Source organism: Epinephelus moara, chromosome 16 (assembly GCF_006386435.1).
Source record: "Epinephelus moara isolate mb chromosome 16, YSFRI_EMoa_1.0, whole genome shotgun sequence".
In the NCBI taxonomy this organism is placed as follows: domain Eukaryota; kingdom Metazoa; phylum Chordata; class Actinopteri; order Perciformes; family Serranidae; genus Epinephelus; species Epinephelus moara.
The window spans coordinates 16,493,040-16,514,320 of NC_065521.1; the positions used below are offsets into that span (position 1 = coordinate 16,493,040).

At 39.0% G+C, this 21,281-nt stretch overlaps 1 protein-coding gene across 3 annotated transcripts in view; it reads left to right on the forward strand.

The window, feature by feature from the left end:
- Positions 1-18,399, forward strand: part of gabrd (gamma-aminobutyric acid type A receptor subunit delta) — a 33,503-nt gene extending 15,104 nt beyond the window's left edge. Inside the window, exons 2-9 of one of the 3 annotated variants that reach the window (XM_050065028.1) lie at positions 3,738-3,853; positions 6,482-6,549; positions 9,887-10,107; positions 12,300-12,382; positions 12,591-12,728; positions 13,190-13,345; positions 15,410-15,621; positions 17,335-18,399. In XM_050065028.1, the coding sequence (XP_049920985.1) occupies positions 3,738-3,853; positions 6,482-6,549; positions 9,887-10,107; positions 12,300-12,382; positions 12,591-12,728; positions 13,190-13,345; positions 15,410-15,621; positions 17,335-17,658 (1,318 nt within the window). In that variant the 3' untranslated portion in view covers positions 17,659-18,399. The remainder of the gene's footprint in view (positions 1-3,737; positions 3,854-6,481; positions 6,550-9,886; positions 10,108-12,299; positions 12,383-12,590; positions 12,729-13,189; positions 13,346-15,409; positions 15,622-17,334) is intronic. The other 2 variants (XM_050065030.1, XM_050065029.1) reach the window with 2 other exon arrangements.
- The last annotated feature ends 2,882 nt before the right edge of the window (positions 18,400-21,281 follow it).

Genomic DNA, 21,281 nt, shown 5'->3' on the forward strand with positions numbered 1-21,281 from the left:
TCTCATGAGAACTTTTATTCGTTTAATAATTTATTTCTATTTTTAAATAAAAAAGGTCTGGAGTCTCGTGGACTGAGGCACAGCAGGATGTTCAGTCTGAGCTGTGTGAAATCTGAAGCTACTGCTAGATTTGGATCAGCCTCCTTGTGGACGAATGCACACTGTTGGAGACACGAATGAAGGAAAACATGCCAACCGGGCTTTAATCAATGTGGCTTTCGTATGCTAATACAAGTACAGGTATTTGAAAGGATACAGCTGATGCCTGGCATTTTGTTCTAACACTCAGTATCAGTACAATTTGATCATTTTCATTCAAAAGTCCCTAACAAATGACAAACTGTCTCCATGACATGCTGCTAATGATGGCACATAATCATTCATAATTAACTTCTTCATTAGATTTATGTGAGAGCACATCCATTGTACTTACTATGACGTAGAGATGTATAGAAATACAGTATTTAGTAGGATCCATGAAAACAGAGGGCATAAATAAAAAAGAACAAAGAGCCTGCTTTGCCCCACTTAAATCTCTTTAAATATGTATACCGTGTGTACACATTGTCTTGTTGTTTTTGATGCAATTTTAAGACTCTGTAATTTCCAAATCCAATAATAAATAATTCAAAAGATTTAGAACTCCAGGATTTAGCAGTGCATGGCAGAGATACATAAATATGTTGTATTTTCTTGTTCTTATTTCCATAAAATAACCTACATGAACTCTGACTTTACAATATATTATTTGTGAGATGATCACAAGAACCCTCCACTTTGTGTATTAATAATCGTACTATAAACATTTTGTTGAGTCACACATGTTCATCTACAAATCTATGAATAAAAACATAATTTAATGTAACATTTTATTTCCTTATAAACTTAAAGCTGCAGTTATTTTATATTTATTGTATATTTACAATGGTATAGATGACTTTCTGTAATGTAGAAGGGGTTCCTGAGTTATGCACAGGGTTTGTATCATGTGTTGAATTGGCACCCCTGCTGGTTAGGTTTAGGAGAAGAATCATGGTTGGGCATTATCACATGTTGTATATTACATAACATGATGTGATGACATGATGTTGTGCTTGTAAACTTAGAATAACTCAATGCTGATTTTTGGTTTCACATGGGACACAAACCCCAGCCCCCTGGGTCAAAGTCCTGTGTTCGATTGACACATCCACCACCATGGCCTTCCTCCTTCTGCAGACTTTGTTGCTCTGTATACTTTGTGACCTGACTTCATCCTTTGCACCTGTAATATGACAGTAGACAGCCTGCAGCACATAGATCATATGATCACAGCCTCTTGGCTCACAATTACATAGGTTACATACAAATGTAGTGCACTATTTTTTCTAGAAACAAGTATGAACGTTGAATAAGAGCAGCCTGAAGAGTTAGCAACTAGCTGGGATAGATAATTCCTTCAGGATTTGATAAAGACTGTTACAAAGCTAAAAGAAGAGTGAAGACAGAGTGGTGCAGGGATAATGTGTTTTTGTTTTTTTTGTCGGCCAACCCCAGATGGTAACATCACCCTGACTCCCTCAACAAAAAGCCAAACAAAAGTTTACAACACTTAGGCCTACATGTTTTATTCATCAGGATAACCTTCACAAATAAACACCACTTTTGTGATTTTTGAAGCATAAATGCAATCAACAGAGGTAAAAAGCTTTCATTAGGTTAGAAATTAACTACATTATAGTGCCATGACTTCAACGTTGCCACAACAATGAGGCTCTAAAGCTGTGTTCTGTGCCAATGCTTGTTAGCAACTGCCATTTATAAAGCTCGTAGCCTAAAAGATTTAAAATTCACAAGGGTGGTATTTTGTGGCATATATTATGTCATAGAACAAAAAGTGAAAATCTCTTAAGCTTGTGTTAACCACAGACCTTATTTCAGGCATCGAACTGAAACAACACATTCTCAGTCCGACCTCGCCACATATCAAAGTTTGGTTATGGACTTTCCACGTCTAGATACAACGTGCAAGGTACCCTGGGTGCTTTGGTTGTTGACGTAGAAGGATGCTGTGTCAAGTTCTGCCTGTTACATGCACTTTCCTTTGTCACAGGAAATTTAACATTTACATCCAGTCTCTTTCAAAATAAATGCACCACGTTGGTACAACACTGTGAATTGATGTTTATTTTCCCTCAACATCTAAAACATGTGGTTGGGTTTAGGCAACAAAAGCACGTAGTTTGGTGTAGGGACACCAGCCTCCCAGGTGAAAGTCAGTGTTTGTTGGAACTATCCACCACCCCTCCCAGCCACCCACCCTATGTGAGCTTAACGTTTGTTTTTGTCCCGGCAAGTTTCCCCCTTGATGCCACCAGCTGTCATTAAACTATAACGGTGACTGGCTGTGTATCATATCAACGATAAAGGACGGATTTTATTGTTGCCGGAAGTCACTGTCCAATAGCTGGATTTCGATGACTTTGGAGTGGGACTGGATTGACTGAAAACCCATTCAAAAAACCCATTGACTTTGAGATGACAGAACCGTAGGTGCAAACACACTAACTAATAGGCTTTAGGACTCAGTCCTGTTCCACTCTATTGGACTTACATTTGTCAGTTAGACAGAAAGCCAACTACAAGTAAATGTTAATGTTGCTCTTTGTCTGCTGGATGTGTAGATAGGCAACTAGTTACCTACCAGTTTTGCCCCCAAGATGGGGCCCGATGCAATAGCTGGTCCACCCACTAGCCCCCTCAGGCAAAAATAATTGGAGGCCAACATTACTGTCTTCAAGAGGCTATTGCGTGCTAATTTTTTAAGCTACGGTGAAGGTACATTAAGAAAATAGACAACACAAAAAATAGCTTGTTGGTAAGGGGGTTAAATAATGCTCCAAATGTAGGCTAAATTTTGGTGAGGGGAGAGCTGGCTTGGCCATTTTCAAAGTGGTCCCTGAACTCTCACCTCAAGAAGTGGGTACTTTGGGTACCCAAGAGCTCTCCTAAACTTGAGAAGGCAGTTTCCAGTTTCCAGTAAATGTTTTGTTCCTTACAATGTACTCCTTCAAATTAAAGCTGTATTTTTTCATGTTCAAGGAAAAGAAAACCAGCCTATTAGAACAACAATGAATCCCCGAACATGTATACACATAACACATTAAAACAGGATTGCTGTGGAACTCAAAATGTGAATTACATTGGCAGTAGTCTGTGCACATGCATTTCATTAACTGTGAAATAAGAAACCAAAGTACATCAGTATGCAATTTTGTAACTCTAATATTGACATTATTTTCAACTACAACAGCATAATAGAATTCCTGAGACTCAATTATGGCTTTTGGTTTTTGGTGTGCCACCCCAAGATTTTCAGTGCCCCCCATTTGGCCACCTCAATGAAAAATTTCTGGGGATGCCACTTCTAGTTACTAACATGTTTTTCCGTAACAACTTTACAAAGTGATGATATGTCATTGTTGTGTTTACAGCTGGTTCTGCTGCCCCCAAGTGGCAACAAAAGTCAATTACTCAGCTTGGTGCCTCTGGTTTAAGGACATTTTTTAACCTAAAGATGAGGTCATGCAGGCACCAGAAAGGTCTTTCAACAGCTAATACTGTCTCACATTTAGAGTTTCGTTTTCATCTGTGTATGTTCCTGACTGTATGTGAGGTTCTCCCAGGTTTTCCTGTGGACTCATGGTGTGGCTGGACGACCGCTGAAGGCTGCTGTATTTGCTGTTTGTCTCCTTTAGGGCCATGCTGAGTGACATTGGGGACTATGTAGGTACAGACATTGAAATATCCTGGTTACCTAATCTGGATGATTTAATGAAGGGCTATGCCAGAAATTTTCGCCCTGGGATAGGAGGTGAGTATGAGATCTACTGCTCGTGGCGTTGGGTTGCATTTCACCCTCTCACATTTACAGCCATCCTTAGCATCACCCACCCCAAGTTACAGCAACATGGCTGTTCACATTCCATTTTCCAGTTCCATTAGTCTGAGAGATGTCTTTGTTTTTTGTTTATTGTCATGTATGACATTAGAGAAAAACACCTGTATTTGCCTTATGTAAATACCTGCTTTGACTCCTCAGTTAGGTAGATCATTTGTTAAGGACAAAAAAAAAGCCAACATTTAGGTGAAGAGAAGATTTGCTTAGGGGATTATTGAGGACAATACCCTTCAAGGACAAGAGACAGGTGGTGCAAACAATGAGCACCCACTCTAGAGATTTTGCTAAGAATGGCTGCAAGATGTGAAACATCCAATGACCACAGCGATAGATTTCTCAATCTCACAGCTTAACTCAGTTGAGCAAAGGTGAAAATGTGGAGCAGGCACATTGCTATCACCACACACCGCCGTGTGCACAGCACGCCCACACACACCATCATAACACAGCATCATGTGGTGACTGCATCCCTATTGATGTAACATTATAATGCGCTGAAAATGGAAGCTGAGAAGGAAGCGCTGTTTGTGACCACTGAGGAATCATGTGTGTTATTGTGAGAGATTCCCTTCATTTAAATCCCATCCCATAGCATTTTAGTACGGAGTTATGTTTGTGGCATTAAACGATCAAATAAATATGAAACTTACACAAATAAAAAAAAAAGGTTCATATATGTTTTGCATCTTGAAAATGAGATAGCATCCACAAATGTGACTTTAAGAGAATCCATGAGTGAGGAGATGCATAAAATCAAAAACAACACTTGAAACCAATTATTTTGGTTATGAAAGTACAAACAATATTTATAAATTACATTTTTTGAGAGACATACATTAGAAATATATGATATTTATGGAGTTTTTTTTAACAGCCTCGCTGTGGGGAACATGTCAATAATCTAAAAATGTACACAATTTAATTTTTTGTAAATGGAAAAGCCTATTTTTGAAACAAACCATTTGTTTGTACTTTACAAAAACGGTTTCTGAAACCTACTGTATTTTGGAAAACATTTTTAAATGATATTTATTTACATTACATCCTATTCATTTTGCAGAGGCATTTATCCAAAGTGATTTACTACACTGTTAAAATGAATGCCTCCAAAACGAACAACTAAGACTATGTTGAGTGCTACAGTGCTTACAGTTTAAAAATATATATATAGTGGCTTAGAGAGCTTAATGGACTGCATGTTAAAAACACTTGCAAGTACACAAAACAAAGTCATCACTTTTGGGCTCTTTTGGCCACAGAAAGTGCTAGAATGATTTCCAGAGTTCAAAACATATTTGTGGATGTTATTTTTTTGCAAATGCAGCTGCATTTGTAAGGCACTTAAAGGTCCAGTGTGTGGAATTTAGTGACATCTAGTGGTGAGGTTGCAGAACTGAATCTTCTTCAGTGTGCCAAGCGTGTAGGAGAACTACAGCGGCTGAGGTGAAAATGCAACAATGCGAAAGGCCCTATTTAGAGGCAGTGTTATGTTTGTCTGTTCTGGGCTACTGTAGAAACAACATGGCAGACTCTGTGGAAGATATAAACCATTTAAATGGCTCATTCTAAGATAATGAACACAAGATTCTTACTTTCAGGTGACTATGAACCAATGAAGACATAGTTCTGAATATTTTTCCTTTTTCTGCCAATATGCCCCTGAACCCTACACACTGGACCTTTAATTGATTTGTGAATCTTATTATATTTGTGTAATTTTCATGTTTTGTGTAATTTATTTGATGTTTTATGACAAAAAATGTATGCCACATTCACATAACAGTGTTGTTATGGTTAGACTGTTCAATGCAAAGTGTTCTGTTTTATTATCAGTAAACAAACATTTGTATCTAGTGTATGTATTATTAAAATAAATAGAACCACTGGAGGGTATTATGTGAACATGCTTGTTATTGCATCAGGTGACACCCTCTTAACTCTCTCCTGCTGACCTTGCCGTGCAATAAACATGCCATTGTAAATCTCCTCACGCTATACATCAAGTGTATGGCCAATAGAATATGAATTGCCAGAAACTGTTATGGGAAGGTGTTGAATGGTGGGGAATGGTAATGAATGATTCCTTAATGTTCAGTATAAATAGCCTTTCGGTTCTGCATCAGCGAGCTCCCCTGTAGTTTCTGCCCTCTAGCATCCGATCACAGAGGCACACTCCATGCTAATCATATGGCAAACTGTTGAGTGAAAATGTTACAGCGTGTGTCTGTGTGTTTGGGTGTGTGTGTGTGTGTGTGTGAGTGTGTGTGTGTGTGTGTGTGTGTGAATGTTGGCAGAAGCTCACTCTGTGCGAGTCCATGAAAGCCCAGCGCTGTTTATGAATGCCCACAGTGTGATGTGCCACTTAGCATGGTTAAACTGGATAATGCTTAATCTCTATGCACTGTAGGAGTGTTTGAGACGTGGGAGGATGGTAGGTGGGTGATGGAGTGAGGATGGGAGGAACTGATGGGGTCAGAACAGAGAAGGTGTGTGTGTGTTTGGGGGCAGGTTTGCTTTCTTTTCTCACATCTCCTCCCGCAGGTCCACCAGTCAACGTGGCCATGGCTATTGAAGTGGCCAGCATCGACCACATCTCTGAAGCCAACATGGTAAAGTATACAGTCACCTCCTCATTCCCTCCGCACTGAGATTCTCTATCATCCCTCAACTTCACTGTTGCGGCAAAGATCAAAGATTTGCTATTTGCATAATCCCGATTTATCCCACTTGAGGGTTTGAAAGTACTCAGTGTGAACATGTGTGACACACTGGCTGAGTTGTTAGATAATTTGATATTTTCAGGGATTTTGTAACGTCAGAACAAAATGTACTGGGAAGATGCACTTTATGTATGTGGCCCTGGTTATTTTACAAACAAATAGATCTTTTCCTTGCTTCAGTGGTTGAAAATCCGCAAACAAATAAGCATTCCAATAAAGGCTCGCCCAAAACTGAAAACCAGGGATTCATACATTTTTATTTCAAATACAGATGAGTAGGTTGGATACAAATGTAAAGTAGAAATGACACCAGGATCAGTACTAAGAGCAGTTATGAAACATGTTTCCATACTGATGTTAAATACTATGAACCGGTGGATTATTTCAAACAGTATTTGATTTTAGATGTTGACTTATGTAGATTTGCTTTAAATCATAGAGTGCATTTACATGAGCACGAATAACCCATGGGGTTAATGTGACTATAATCGAGATATGGTGTTTAAATGAGCACAGAGAAATCCACGTTTTCATATTCCCTCTATACATGATAAATACTAATAACCTTGGTTACTGTTTACTGTAGTATATTTGCACAGGTGCCTGTGGTCTTAGCAAAAATAAACCAGCAATGGGAGATGAGAGCGACAGGAGATATTAAACACTACACTGTACATTTACTACCACTTGACAACTGCTAATTTCTTCTCTGCTCCGATTATCAACAGCTGACTGCTCTGAGAGGTGAACACCATTTCTGTCTCTCTCTGTCTCTGTCACATCCACACACACACACACACACACACACACAATACATAACTGAGCTAACGTTATTCCCGAAAAGAGCTATGCTACTCTTTTAACGCTTTCCTCCACTTCGACCGGTGTCAGCCTGTCATTGTCACTACCATCGCATGGGGCAGGGGAGCAATGGATGAAGATACGCAGCCTCTTTTATTACCTCTTTAATATTGCTACAGCCATTATTGGTGTTTCTGTTATAGGATAAGGTGTATATATGCAACAGTATTCTGGGGCTGTATTCACAAACATTCTGAGAATACTTTCAGAGAGCTTCTAATTTAGCCACATTTTTTTTTAGCTTAGGAGTGATTTAGGAAAGTTCTTAGAGCAACTCTGAGTGAGGAAGGGACAGAAACTGTGCGTTCCAATACCCATACTACCATACTATATAGTATGCCAGAAAAAGATTTAGTATGTCCAAATACATAGTATGTGAAATGCAGTATGCCAAAAACACCAGGATGTTCTTCTACATCCGATCCGATTTTGCAGTATGCAAGCCAGTAAACTTTTCTGGCTATTCTGACCCACAATCCTCTGCGCAGTGGACGATATGTCACATCGACTGAGCCGCAAATAGATGACAGCTTGACAGTTCATTGACAGCTGATTGACAGCTGTCAGAAGTTGCAATGACGGATGACAGTGCATTTAAGTAACTGATGACCAGTATAATAGTCATAATAGGAATATTAATTGTTTGAGTAAACAAAATAATCGTAAATATCACAAACAACAACAGGACATAACTATGAAAATGACAATGACAGAGAACTGCAGATTTAATTTCACTGTCGCAAATATAATATGTTAGAATCTACAATCTGTGCAGTTATAGCTTTTAAGTGAAACAACATGCATTGTAAAGTAACAACAGCAGAGCTCTCTGGGTTGATCTTCGTCTCTGGTGAACTCAGCAAGTGGCGTTTGTTTATCTCCAAGGTAATGGATATAAAAGCACGAGGGTCAAAGTGCAGACTGTAATGTTATGAGAAAGTAGCATGTCCCGATTGTGTGCATACTGCATGCAACAGTACATACTTTTTAGGGGCAGCTGCAGTACCTACTAAAAGTAAAGAAGAGGAAGTATGCGATTCAGAACACACCCAAAGTTTTACCATAGTAAAGTTTGGTTAACCCTGCTGCTAGGTATGATGCTTGCTTTTAACAGATGTGATTGGTTGTCACAGACACACCCTTTATGAGCCTGCAAGGTGTGGACACCCAGTGGAAATGAAACGAACTGCTGACTGTGAAGGTGTTCTTATTGTTAGGGTGATCACTCTGCTGATGGAAGGCTGAGACAGACACAAGTCATCACTGCCGCACTGCTGCATTTTTCCAGTTTTCCAAATATCTTAGTGTTGATCACTTTATTTCTGATGTTATAGTGTTAGGTGGGAAATGTGTGTGTATCCTTAATGAGTAATGAGTAATGAGTAGCATTTCATTAACTCACTCACTGTCATCCAGCTGGCATATTCAGGTTTCTCATGAACAGGATATATTGTTTACATACTCAAAAACATAAACAGGATACTCCAAAAACCCAATCATTAACATATTATTCACATCTTTGTAAATGCACTGACTTTTATAGCAGTGGTGAATTTCAGGGTCATTAAAGGGCGAAACACTTTAATCATATCTTCTTCTAATTCTCAACTTGTTGAAGTACAGTATAATTTACAGTAAGATATGACACAAGAATAAAGAAAAGCAATTTAAGAATAGTAATATGAAATATTAAAGAAATACATAATTGGGAAAAAAATTCAGATCTATTTTGTAAGATTTTACACATTTCAGTTAATCTACTTTAAATGAGGTGTTATTTATTGAACTCGCTATTGCAAACTAAAATAGACTGAATCCAATTTGTGCTCACAAGTTTTAGTTTTACACCAAATTGCAGTAATTAAAGGTGTACCTTAGGAATTTAACTCTGCAATCCCTTTAAATTGGTGAGCTTGTTGCAGACAGCTTAAAAAAAAGAATTGTCAAAATTGATTCAGCACACACCAAGATATCCTGGAATTCATCCATGCATTTTTTTTCTCAGAGTTGACAAAAACTCCACAATAAAACCCCAAACCAAAGCAAACCAAACAAATAAACATACAAAAAAAAAACAAAAATAAAAAACATTATTCAAATGTTTTTTACAAAAAGGGGTAGTTTAAGCTTTATTAATATTTAAATACATAATTATTATTTGTACGAAAATACATAATTAAAGACTTGAATCTGTCTGATATCAAATCAAACACATTTGTATTTTGCATTTTGTTGTATATTTTTTTTAAAATTTTCTTCAACTCTAGAGATGTTTGTTTTCTTTCAGTAAAATTTGTGTCCACATGCCTGTGACTCAGCCTGTATGTCTGTGTCTGTGTGTTGGTATGTATGTTGTTCCTGGCAGGAATACACCATGACCGTGTTCCTGCGGCAGAGCTGGCACGATGACCGCCTGTCCTACAATCACACCAACAAGACGTTGGGGTTAGACAGTCGATTCGTGGACAAGCTGTGGCTGCCCGACACCTTCATCGTCAACGCCAAATCTGCTTGGTTCCACGATGTCACCGTGGAGAACAAGCTGATCCGCCTGCAGCCAAACGGAGTCATTCTATACAGCAGCCGGTATGAACAAACAGATTATTGTCTACGCTAGTCAGACAACACAGCCAGTGAGACAGCATGTATCTGGGTGCTATGATGTTGACCTTTTTCTTTATATGAAAAAAGTTCCTGCTTGTTTCAGATTTTCTACCATTTTTTCTTTACTCACGCCTTCAAAAACCACAAACACTTGAGAGCACAGACATCTTTTATTTGCTGTCTTTGGGAATGAAAATCCCTCATTATCCATACCATGATCCAAGAGTAAACTGTTTTCTCTGTGGTAACTTCACAAGCTTAAGATAAACCTCTGATAGGGTCTGATGTGCTTGTACAAGGCTGATGCAAAGAAACGGGGGAGGTAGGGGAATATGGAAAGGTGAAAGCAAAGGTAAAAGTGGATCGAGGTGACTCATCAAAAGAGCTAAATTGGGCGTTACTGTCAGTGTGTCGGCAGAATCCATGAAGTTTTAAACAAAAACCATTCTACTGCTATGATAAAAAACAATCCTCCAACCTAAAAGACAAGCGAGGTCCTTTGTCATTGCCTTTCCAAACAACTCATATATATATGTTTTCTCATCTACTGCCTCAATTGGGAGGATGACATTGTCTGTCAGTGCGTTCCCAAACAGCAGTAAAAGATGAATATGATGGTTTTCTGATCTGCCACCTCTGTGGTTAAGGGTTGTTCAAGTTTAGGCAACTAAAAGTACGTAGGGTCACAGAAAAATTGTAGTCATGGTTAAAAGGAACCAAAGTTGACATTTGGTAGGAAACATACACTTTTCCATTTAACCCCAACCTTCTTGGTACTGTAAGAGGTCACCCATATGTTGTTTTAAGTGTTTGAATAAGTGACCAATGCCACTGTGTTTCTGGATGGTTAATTTTTTTTAAATTAAATGCTATTTATGCTCATTTTCAGGTTCACACTTGTGTTTTGGGCTTCTACTAGAACATGTTGACATACTTTAATGGTCAAAAAACACTTAATTTTCCTCATACTGTCTGTGCTCCATTTTAGTGTCTGTCTCTTTAAGGACGTTTCCTGAAAAAGCCCAGTCTGCCTGAAAAAAGCCTGAAAGATTTGCTCTCAGAGATTACTTTTATGTACATTTACCTCATTATTTGAAACTCTGGCTACATTTAATATGAACAGCTAATATTGTAGCATTATATATGTGACAGAAAATAAGGACAAGCATACAGATTATATTCTATACAATATTTTTGCATCAACAATGGATTGAATAACTGTGTGTAATGTGAAGAGGGTCACTCATAGTAACAAACCTACAAAGATCTCACCTACCTTACCTAAGTTCCTATGACTCCGCGCTGGCAATGGTTGTGGCCGAAGGTATTTTGTTTTCGGTTTGTCCGTCCGTACATCTGAACAATCCCATTCTTAATATCTCAAGAATGCCTTGAGGGATTTTCTTCAGTCCTCTTGAACTAAATGATGAAGTGATTCGATTTTGGTGGCCAAAGGTCAAAGGTTTAAAGTCACTGTGGCCTCATCTGTCTTATTTGGTGAACGTGATATTTCCTCAAATTTGGCACAAACGTCCACTTGGACTCGAGGATGAACTGATGAGATTTTGGTGGTCGATTGTAGTTCTGCATTGGTTCAGGCTTGGTGCTCTCATTAGCATCATTTAAAGACCCAGCAGACAGCTATGTTCAGCATAGACAAAGTCAACATCTAGTTGGTAAACATAGTAGCGCATTTCACAGCTAAAGTGCAGATATTTTTCACAGCAGTTGGTAGAGACCAAAAACAGAGATAAAAGGAGAGTGAATATTGGAGTTGCATTCATCAGGTAGCCAAAAGCACAACTCCAAGTGAAGGCTAATGTTGCTCTGTGTCTTTTGAATGTGTAAATAAGTAACTGTTTGCTTGAAATTGTTGCCAGTTAACTACATGACATGATATGTCAGTGTTGTGTTTATAGATTATTTTTGTTTCCCTGAATTTGATGAAAATCAGTTAATGTAGGTCAAACATTTTGAGGTCATTTTCATCCTCAGTGGACACAGCTTTCAGCTAACAATAGAAAATGCTGATGTCAATGGAAAGATGCCAGGGGCAGAACCATATGAATGTGACCCAGGATGTTTTAGGAAGACATTTTGGTTAGTTGAGTTGTATAGAGACAACTATCATGGTGTGCATTACGTTTCAATTAACTGGGCTGTTTTGTTCCTAGAATCACTTCGACGGTGGCGTGTGATATGGACCTGACCAAATATCCCATGGATGAACAGGAGTGTATGTTGGACCTGGAAAGCTGTAAGTTGAAATTTCATGTAATGTCTCTTCCTTCACACATTCATGGGAAATATTGATGTCTTTCGACATGTCTGTGCCAAAGTTAAGTGACACCAAGGAGAAGGTTACAATGTAACAAGCATTCTCTGTAACTACAGCTACTCTCACATCACTGCATCTTTTTGGACTGATAAAATGTCTTGCTGTCATCTGTGTTTCGGCACTCTAGATGGCTACTCCTCAGAAGACATTGTGTACCACTGGTCAGAGAGTCAGAGACACATCCACGGCCTGGACAAGCTTGAGCTCTCCCAGTTCACCATCACAGACTATCGGTTTGTCACTGAGATGATGAACTTCAAATCCGGTGAGCATCCATGTTGTTTTCCTCTGTTTTTCTTGTTGTCAAGTTTAGCTCCAGCAGCGTCAGTTTGAAAGCCCTTTGCATGTGAGTGAGTGTTTTGTGCATTATGTACTATTTTGAGTTTTGGACTTGGCTTGCTTTTTGTGTTGGAAAACTCAGATTCTTTTTGAAGCAAGTTGTTTCTTTTTTAACTTCAGGCACTTCTGTGGTTATATTCTATGCATAGAAGGAATGGATCAAATTAGGCTCGCTGCTGAGCCAGGCAGGAGGTTTGAGAGATGATATGAGGTGCTGCTGGGAAAATTTAGTTTGCAATACTTCTTTATGCCTGACACCTTGATGCTTTGCCACCAGGGGCACGACTGAGCAGATGTGTCTAGGAAGAACAATTGGATATTTTCATAATGGATAATTAGCCTCTTCAGTAAAGCAATTAAACATGGTGTCTTTTTTCTGCTTCCCAGCGGGACGATTTCCAAGGCTCAGCCTTCGCTTCGAACTGAGACGTAATAGAGGCGTCTATATCATCCAGTCATATATGCCTTCAATATTGCTGGTTGCCATGTCCTGGGTGTCCTTTTGGATCAGCCAATCAGCAGTCCCTGCACGTGTATCCCTAGGTTGGTATTAGTTTGATGAGCTCTGTTTTATCTGAAATTTAAATGGAAGTTAAATCAAAGTTGGTGTTCATTCATCTATAGAAAGGTTGAATCATGTACTGGAGGTTTTAATGTTTGATTTTGAACATTAAAACAAGACTACAAGTCTAAAGTCCTGGGTGGATAAATAAAAATGAATCATACTGAACTTGTTGGTGAAGATTCTCAGTCATTCAGGTCATGGTAATCATAAGTGCTATATCAAAGGCAACTGGAGTAACTGAACTGAAGAAGCTTCTTGGATGAGAGCAAGTCCAGTTGCCTACAATATAGCACTTATGATCCTACTGAACCATACTGACAATTTTACTATTCTCACAGCCTAACCAGTAGTGTAGTGTAAAGTGCATCCTGGTGTTGGCACCAGAGAGAAGTCAAAATTATTTGGTTTTCCATGGCAATCTGGTGAGTTTTTGTCCTGAGGGTGGCACTAAAGGAAAGCTCATTAAATGTTCCAGATGGAAAAAGTTCATCCTGTGAGGAGCATAATATCCTGAGTAATTTCATGGTAATATGCCCATTAGGCATTGGTATTTAAAGGGACAGTTCATCCCAAAATCAAAGACACTTATTTTCCCTCTTACCTGCAGTGCTGTTTATCAGTCTGGATTGTTTTGGTGTAAATTGCCAAGGGTTGGAGATATCGGCCATAGAGATGTTTGTCTTCTCTCCAATATAATGGAGCTAGATGGCACTTGGCTTATGGTGCTCAAAGCGCCAAGAAAAATACAGTTAAAAAATTCAACAGCTTTTCCCAGAAATCATGACCTGGTTACTCAAGATAATCCACAGACCTTGTTGTGAGCAGTTTGATGTAGGAACTACTTCCTTTCTACCGAACGACAGCCACTAACTGATCACTGCACAGAAGGAAGTGTGCATCTATTCATGTATGAGAGAGAGGCTGGTGCTTGTGACAGCGTGAGATGTAAATATTTAAGAATTTATGTGCATCTATTGGCAGAAATGGTGTATAATAGTCATAAGTATGTTTTCATTTGTTTATAATCACCTGAAAATAGGAATGGTTGGGTTTTGTTACCTTAGAGTGAGCCGTTTATGTCCACATACAGAGCAGGTCCTCTTCCATGGAGTTCGCCATGCTGTTTCTATAGTATCCCAAAACGGTCAAATCAAACATTGGCTTTGGATAAGGCCATTCGTGTTTTCACGTTTTTACATTGGCCATCGTAGTTCTCCTACGCACTTGGCACATGGGGGATGTTTCAGTTCTGCAACCTCACCACTAGATGCCACTAAATTCCACACACTGGACCTTTAAGCGTGTCCTCTTTGGCTAAGCTGTTATGTTAGCTTGCTTAGTTGTGCTAGGAGAGCTAACAGTAGATGAACGCTTTCTTTTCCGCAGTGATTCGGTTGAGACATGTAGTTTGTGAGACAGAAAATAGTTCCTACATGAAACTGCTCACAAGGACTGAGGATTATCTTGAATAATTGACTCATGATTTTTACAGAGAGACATTACTGTTGAGTTTTTCAAATGTACTTTTTTCACGAGTGCCATATTGTTCCATTATATTGGAGAGAATGACATTTCTACCGGCCGATAGCTCCAAATAGCACTACAGGTAAGAGGAAAAATATATATTTATGATTTTGGGGTGAACTGTCCCTTAAATGTGTAGACGTGGAAATTTGGGCCTGACATTTGGGCAGATGTTACTGAGAGCAAAAAATACAATACTGTTCCCCTCCAGTGTTGTGAATATAATATTGTTTACTGTTAACCTGTGAATATAGTGATGTTGATGATCACCACTATAATTGGTTGGTGACTTCACACTTTATTATCCTCTCAAGAACAAAATGTAGCAGAAAATGTCAGATAAATGTTAAATTAATTCTGGTCTGCTGAAGACATTGTATCAGTTCACAGCGTGTGTAGTCTGTTAATGAGACTAAGAGCCCACAGCCATGCTCATGGCTCTGAGCAGCTGTACTTTTATTACAGCAAAAACCCCACAGAAGCTTAATGTGTACTTTGTGCCTGCGTTCTCTGCACAGGGATCACGACTGTTCTCACCATGACCACGCTGATGGTAAGCGCCCGCTCCTCCTTGCCTCGAGCGTCAGCCATCAAGGCGTTGGATGTCTACTTCTGGATCTGTTATGTGTTCGTGTTCGCAGCACTCATTGAGTATGCCTTTGCTCACTACAACGCTGACTACCGGCTCAAAGAGAAGGCCAAGGTGAAGGCCAACAAGCTCAGCTCTGAGGTGAGGGAATCATTCCCATCATGTACTCCCATCAGCATATAACAACATAGAGCTTCAGGGGAGGTGTTGTGAGTAATGAGCACGCCTTTCAAACATAAACCTGGGCCGGGCTCAAACTCCGATGCTGACAAGCAGCCATCCCAGTGACCTTCAGCAAGACAATGAATCTCTATAGAACATAATGGGAAAATAGAGGATTTCCCGTCAGGGAGTAATAGGGTTTCTCATCATACTGTCTGTTTGCTTTGCTGTTGATATACATCTTACCAAGGTATACATTGAGAACAGAATAGGATGACTTGGTAGTATGTTCTGTAAATTGAACATTGAAATTACATAAAAGAACCATAAAAGCATCAACGTCAATACAGAACATGCTGACAACAGAAGAAAAATGAGGAGAAAGACATGGATTGAAGTGAGTGACACTGAATCTTACAGTGGCATGACTGAAACTGTCTGGATATCCAGCATGCATTATCAATGTAAGTAAAACTACAATGACTGTGAAAGTGCATCAGCATTCCAATATAAAGCAGATTTTTTAATGATAATCAATACTTGAGGACTTCCTAATCTGCCGTGCTTCAGTAACAGCTTTATGCAGTTCTGGATTGTAATGTTTCATAATCAAAATATCTAAAGTGGCCGATGCTACAAATGCCATGCACAAATAAGAAATACCAAGCACTTCTATGATAAAGTAAAAGGAGAATAAAATGCTAAATGATCTAGAGACACAGTGCAAAAAATAAAAAGAGGTGTTTTAACAAAAAGTGGAAAGTGTGTCATTGTTGTATCTATCAGGAATTCAAAAGGTCCAGTGTGTAGGATTTAGTGGGCTATATTGGCAGTGATGGAATATAATATACATAACTATGTTTTCATTAGTGTATAATCACCTAAAACTAATAGTTTTTGTGTTGTTGTTGCCTTCAAATGAGCCATTTATGTCTACTAATAGAGCGGGTCGTCTTTCATGGAGTCTGCCACGTTGTTCTACAGTAGCTCAGAATGGACAAACCAAACACTGTTCTCCACACTTGGCACACAGGAGAAGTTTCAGTTGGTTGTAATCTGCAACCTCACCACTAGATGCCACTAAATCATGCACACTAGACCTTTAATGAGAACAACTTTGAATGATGTAATGTTTGAAATTCAAAGCATGCCATTTTTTGGTATAATTATAGCACCCTGTTTATTCTTTCCTGATATTTAGCAGAATTCCCTAATTTTTCTGAATTCTACATAAATACCCAGAGGAACATTTTGCTGCTCACAATAGTCTTTTCTTTGTCTCATCATAAATAAATCAGTTACTTATTTGGGTATTACTGAATTCTGATCTGTTTTTTCCTAAATAAGGAACAACAGAATAATTCATCACTGAGACAAATTTCTGAAATTGTGAAGGCTCGTTTATAAGCCGGTCAAGTTTTATTTTGGATTTTACTATTATCTCAAGAGCTCATTGTTTCAGACAAGTAAAGATTACTGCAGTGAGAAAGGAAAAAGAGCATTTTAAGATCATAAATTAGGATCGGGCTGAGACAAGAGGGAGGCTATTTCTCAGGAGCTGAATTTAAGAAGTATGAGAAAATGGTCAAAATTTCATATTGATGTTTTATTGAGCTCAGTTATGTCTTAGAGGAAAAAGGCATGTGAACCCTCAGAAAGTGCTGACACACTTCCCTCTCTGTCTCCCTACAGTCTATTGTGAAGAACGGCAAACAGGCAATGGTTCTGTTTTCCCTATCGGTCACCGGCATGAACCAGGGGGTGATGATTTCCAACCGCCATGGGCGGCCCCAGCGCTCCAGCAGCGAAATCCCTGGGGAAGGCGGCAGCGAGGAGGCCGAGCCGAGGAGAAGAAGATCCAGGCAGGCGGAGGAGAGCACGGAGGAGAAGAAGTGCTGTTCCAAGTGCGTCTGCAAGCCCATTGATGCCGACACCATCGACATCTACGCCAGGGCCGTGTTCCCTTTCACTTTCGCTGTGGTGAATGTGATCTACTGGGTGGCGTATACCATGTGAAAAGGAGGCAGCAGGTCTGTGCGAATGGCTGCCATCCAGGGCTGTATATAAGAAACTGCTGGAGTTGTGCCACTTCAATGCTGGCAGACTGGTGCAGCTGAAATATACTGCAGGCCTCAGTTTAAAAAAAGAAAAAAAAAGAAAAAAAAAAAGACCTTCAGAAGAAATGAAGTGTTACGGCCTGTGAATATGGAAATATGGTAATTAATGGATATAGTTATGAGTTTACAAAGTGTTAACAGGACTTTATATATTTAAATATAAATACAGAGACGTGCTGTAGAAAGGCAAAGGACTGTGTTGCCTGGTGAAGGTTCACATACACAGTGAATGCAGTTAGCCAACAACCCAGATTTCCATGTCATCCTGTTATATGAACTCAACACAGGAAATGACAACAACATATCCTGCTCGAACACCCGCAGCACTGACCACAAGCTCACATCTCTCCAACACAAACAAGCATAGTTAGCTTCACTAACTCAAAGCAACAATCTGGAGTGAACCGCCTGTTATCTCGAAGAGCAAAAAGCGCCGCCCAAACTAGAGGATAACACGACGAGGTGTACTACTATTCTGCATGGCTGATAACTCACTCACCCTCTTCCCGCGTCATCGCCACCCCCTCTCTTCCTCTCTCTCCTTTGGTCCTCCACCCATTTTTTTTCAATTCATTTTTCGTTCAGGACACCGTCTGGGGTGTCTTATCTCCTTCTGCCAGTTCTGCCTGTTTCCTCACCATTAAAGGACTTCCTCCACTACCTGTGTGTCTATTTCTCTCTCCTGCCTTCAAATGGCCACTTGAACCTAAAATCCAAATGCTTGTTTGGTGGGATTAAAAGACAAGAATGCTGAAATCCCTTCTGGCAAATTTGTCAATGCATGACAAAATATCAGCTGCAGTGATTATAAAAAAGGCTCTAATTTGAGGGATTATGAATAATTGACTTGTGTGTCCAGGTGACAGAGGTCAAGAATTGTGCTCTATGAATAATTTCAGACTCTTGTCTGTCCTTTGTCTGAACTTGGAAATTGATTTCAGAAAAGTTAGGGATGAAAAAGCGCAGCTGCTTCCCAGTCAAAGAATGACCTAGTTTTCTTATTAGATTCAACACCACAGCATTGCCTCTATGATAATCACTGCACTCTCAGGTGTCCTGTCTTACCACTTTATAATTTGATCTTTTAAGAATAGGCAAATATTGTCAGATAATTAATTGGAGGATACTGTATAATGCATCTTAAATAAGATGGAAAGTCTAAAACTAGATCCACTGTAAATATGGGCGTTATGCTATTTTAAGAACCTTACCTATAACAGGACTAAAGTCTGCTCTGAGGGAGGGAACATAGAGCAGCCAAAGTGCAGAGGATTCATCCTCTGAGGACCATGAAGATACATTTCAGAGCAAACTGTCCATTAGATTTTGATATTACCTTAAGGTGTCTCTAGAGGAAAGGTCAGGGGGTTACCAAAAATATTATGATTCAATCACCAGGGATGATTAATATTCATGTTTATTTTTATGATTCGTTATCAGAAAGGTTTCTCATTAACATGGACTTGGTCAAAGGACAATAATGACCTGACAATGGGAACATAGAAAAGGTCAGGAGCTAAGCACAAAATCTTGATTCATCCTCTGTGGACAATATCCCAACGAGGGCCTGACTGATAAATCAGTGGATGATAAAGAAATTGCAGTACAGAAATGCGGAAAATATATCTTAGGTCACTTAGAAACCGATGACATAGTTTATCCACCAGTTTATTTTACAACTGTAAAAAGTCCTGCTCAGTAAATATTTTGGTCACAACTCTTTAATAACTAAATTTAAAACGTTTATGCTTCGTATTCATAAAAAAAAAAAATCTGCAAATATATTATCAGATATTTTTTACTCTCTAATATCAATATTATTTTTGGACCCAGAATCACAGTATTGTCCGAGCTCTAATTCATATCATGCTGCCAGGCAGTGCTGATACTGGATAATTCTGCAAAATCCAGAATGCTGTTCAATGGTTATGATTTTTGAGTGTTTTTGAATGATTTATTTCTCCAATATCTGTGTATGGCAACTGCAGTGTGGTATGATTATGGTTAGGGACAGATGGGTCATTAGCACAAATAGTTGATGATACTACTAATACTACTACTAATGATAATAATAATGAGACAAAATGAGCGATACATGAGAAAGTGTAAAAATAAAGCAGTAACACAGTAAGGTAAAATAAAACAAAATAAAACAAATAAATCAACAAATAAAATAAAAGTTAAAAGAACATCTTTGTATATAAATAGGTTTTAAGAAGTAACTTAGAGATAAAAGTGAGTTCAGGCCAAAACATTTTAAAAAATGTGTTTTTAAAAGGGATTTAAACGACAATAATGAACATGCCAGGCCGCTCCAGAGAGTGGGGGGAGTGATGAGACATGAACTCAAGTCTCCATCATGCCTCAGACATGCTACATGTACACCCACCTCCCCAACATGCACACCTTTATTCTCTGCTGCTGCACATACAGGGCTCACCGCCTGATGCACTGAAGATGATCACTGCAGAATATGAATGTACTTCCTGATGATATTGGAGTAAATATCCACAACAAAATTAATAGGAGTCTGTCCTAGATCTCATTTTTACTGACAGACAATACCCTTAAAATGAATTCAGACTGATAATGATGCATATTTTTGCATTATTTGTGCAAAAAAATTACTGTATTTTAACAGTCCATGTCTACCTGCCCCAAACAGCCAATGTACTAACATACAGATATTAGCTGTAGCTAATATACACCAACCATGTACGTTGCATTGATGTGACAGCTCAGAATCTGACTGACTAATCTTAAAACTGTTTTGTGTCATTTTTCCTTACACTCCTCGCCTTTCTTCTTGTCTGCGTATGTTCATACGTTGAAGTCATAATGCCTCAAGAAGAAATGTGAATTTTTCGCTCAAGTTGAAACATTTTCAGATCTCACCAACATGTCTTTGCCTCAGTGCGCACTGTATAGAACAAATACGTGTCTGTTCAGATCTGAGCACTGACATTATGATATGCTGCTTCTTAAATCTGCCTTGCATTAAGTCTGAACACACCTTAAAGCCACAAGACATCAGTTTAATATCAAATATATCAATCAATATCTCATATTTAGAATGGATTAAATGACTGTGTAACAGCAAATGTGTCACTCATAGTGACAAACCCACAGAATTATACCCCTGACTCTGCTGTCTGTGTAGCTCTATATGAAGCTTTCCACTTTAGTGCCTTTCAGCTCATTGTTTTGGTTTTTCTGCCTACAGCTTAGAGGAGCTGTGTGTGACATTCAAAGCACGTCTGTAGCCCTTTTTACACAGAGGATGTACTATAGGGCTTCTCTGAAGTCCCTTCTTTATGCTCCGTTGGATTTTTACACAGAACCAAACTGCGGCAGCATCATTCTGCTCTAGTGTGTAATTATACACTGCACTGTGGCTCTGTGGAATCAAAAGAGGTGTGATAGGTGTGACATCAAACACATCAGCGTGTGCTTTCTAAACAACAACAACTGCATTAACCTGTCAATAACAATCATTTAACCGTCCCTGTTATATGGGGGCTG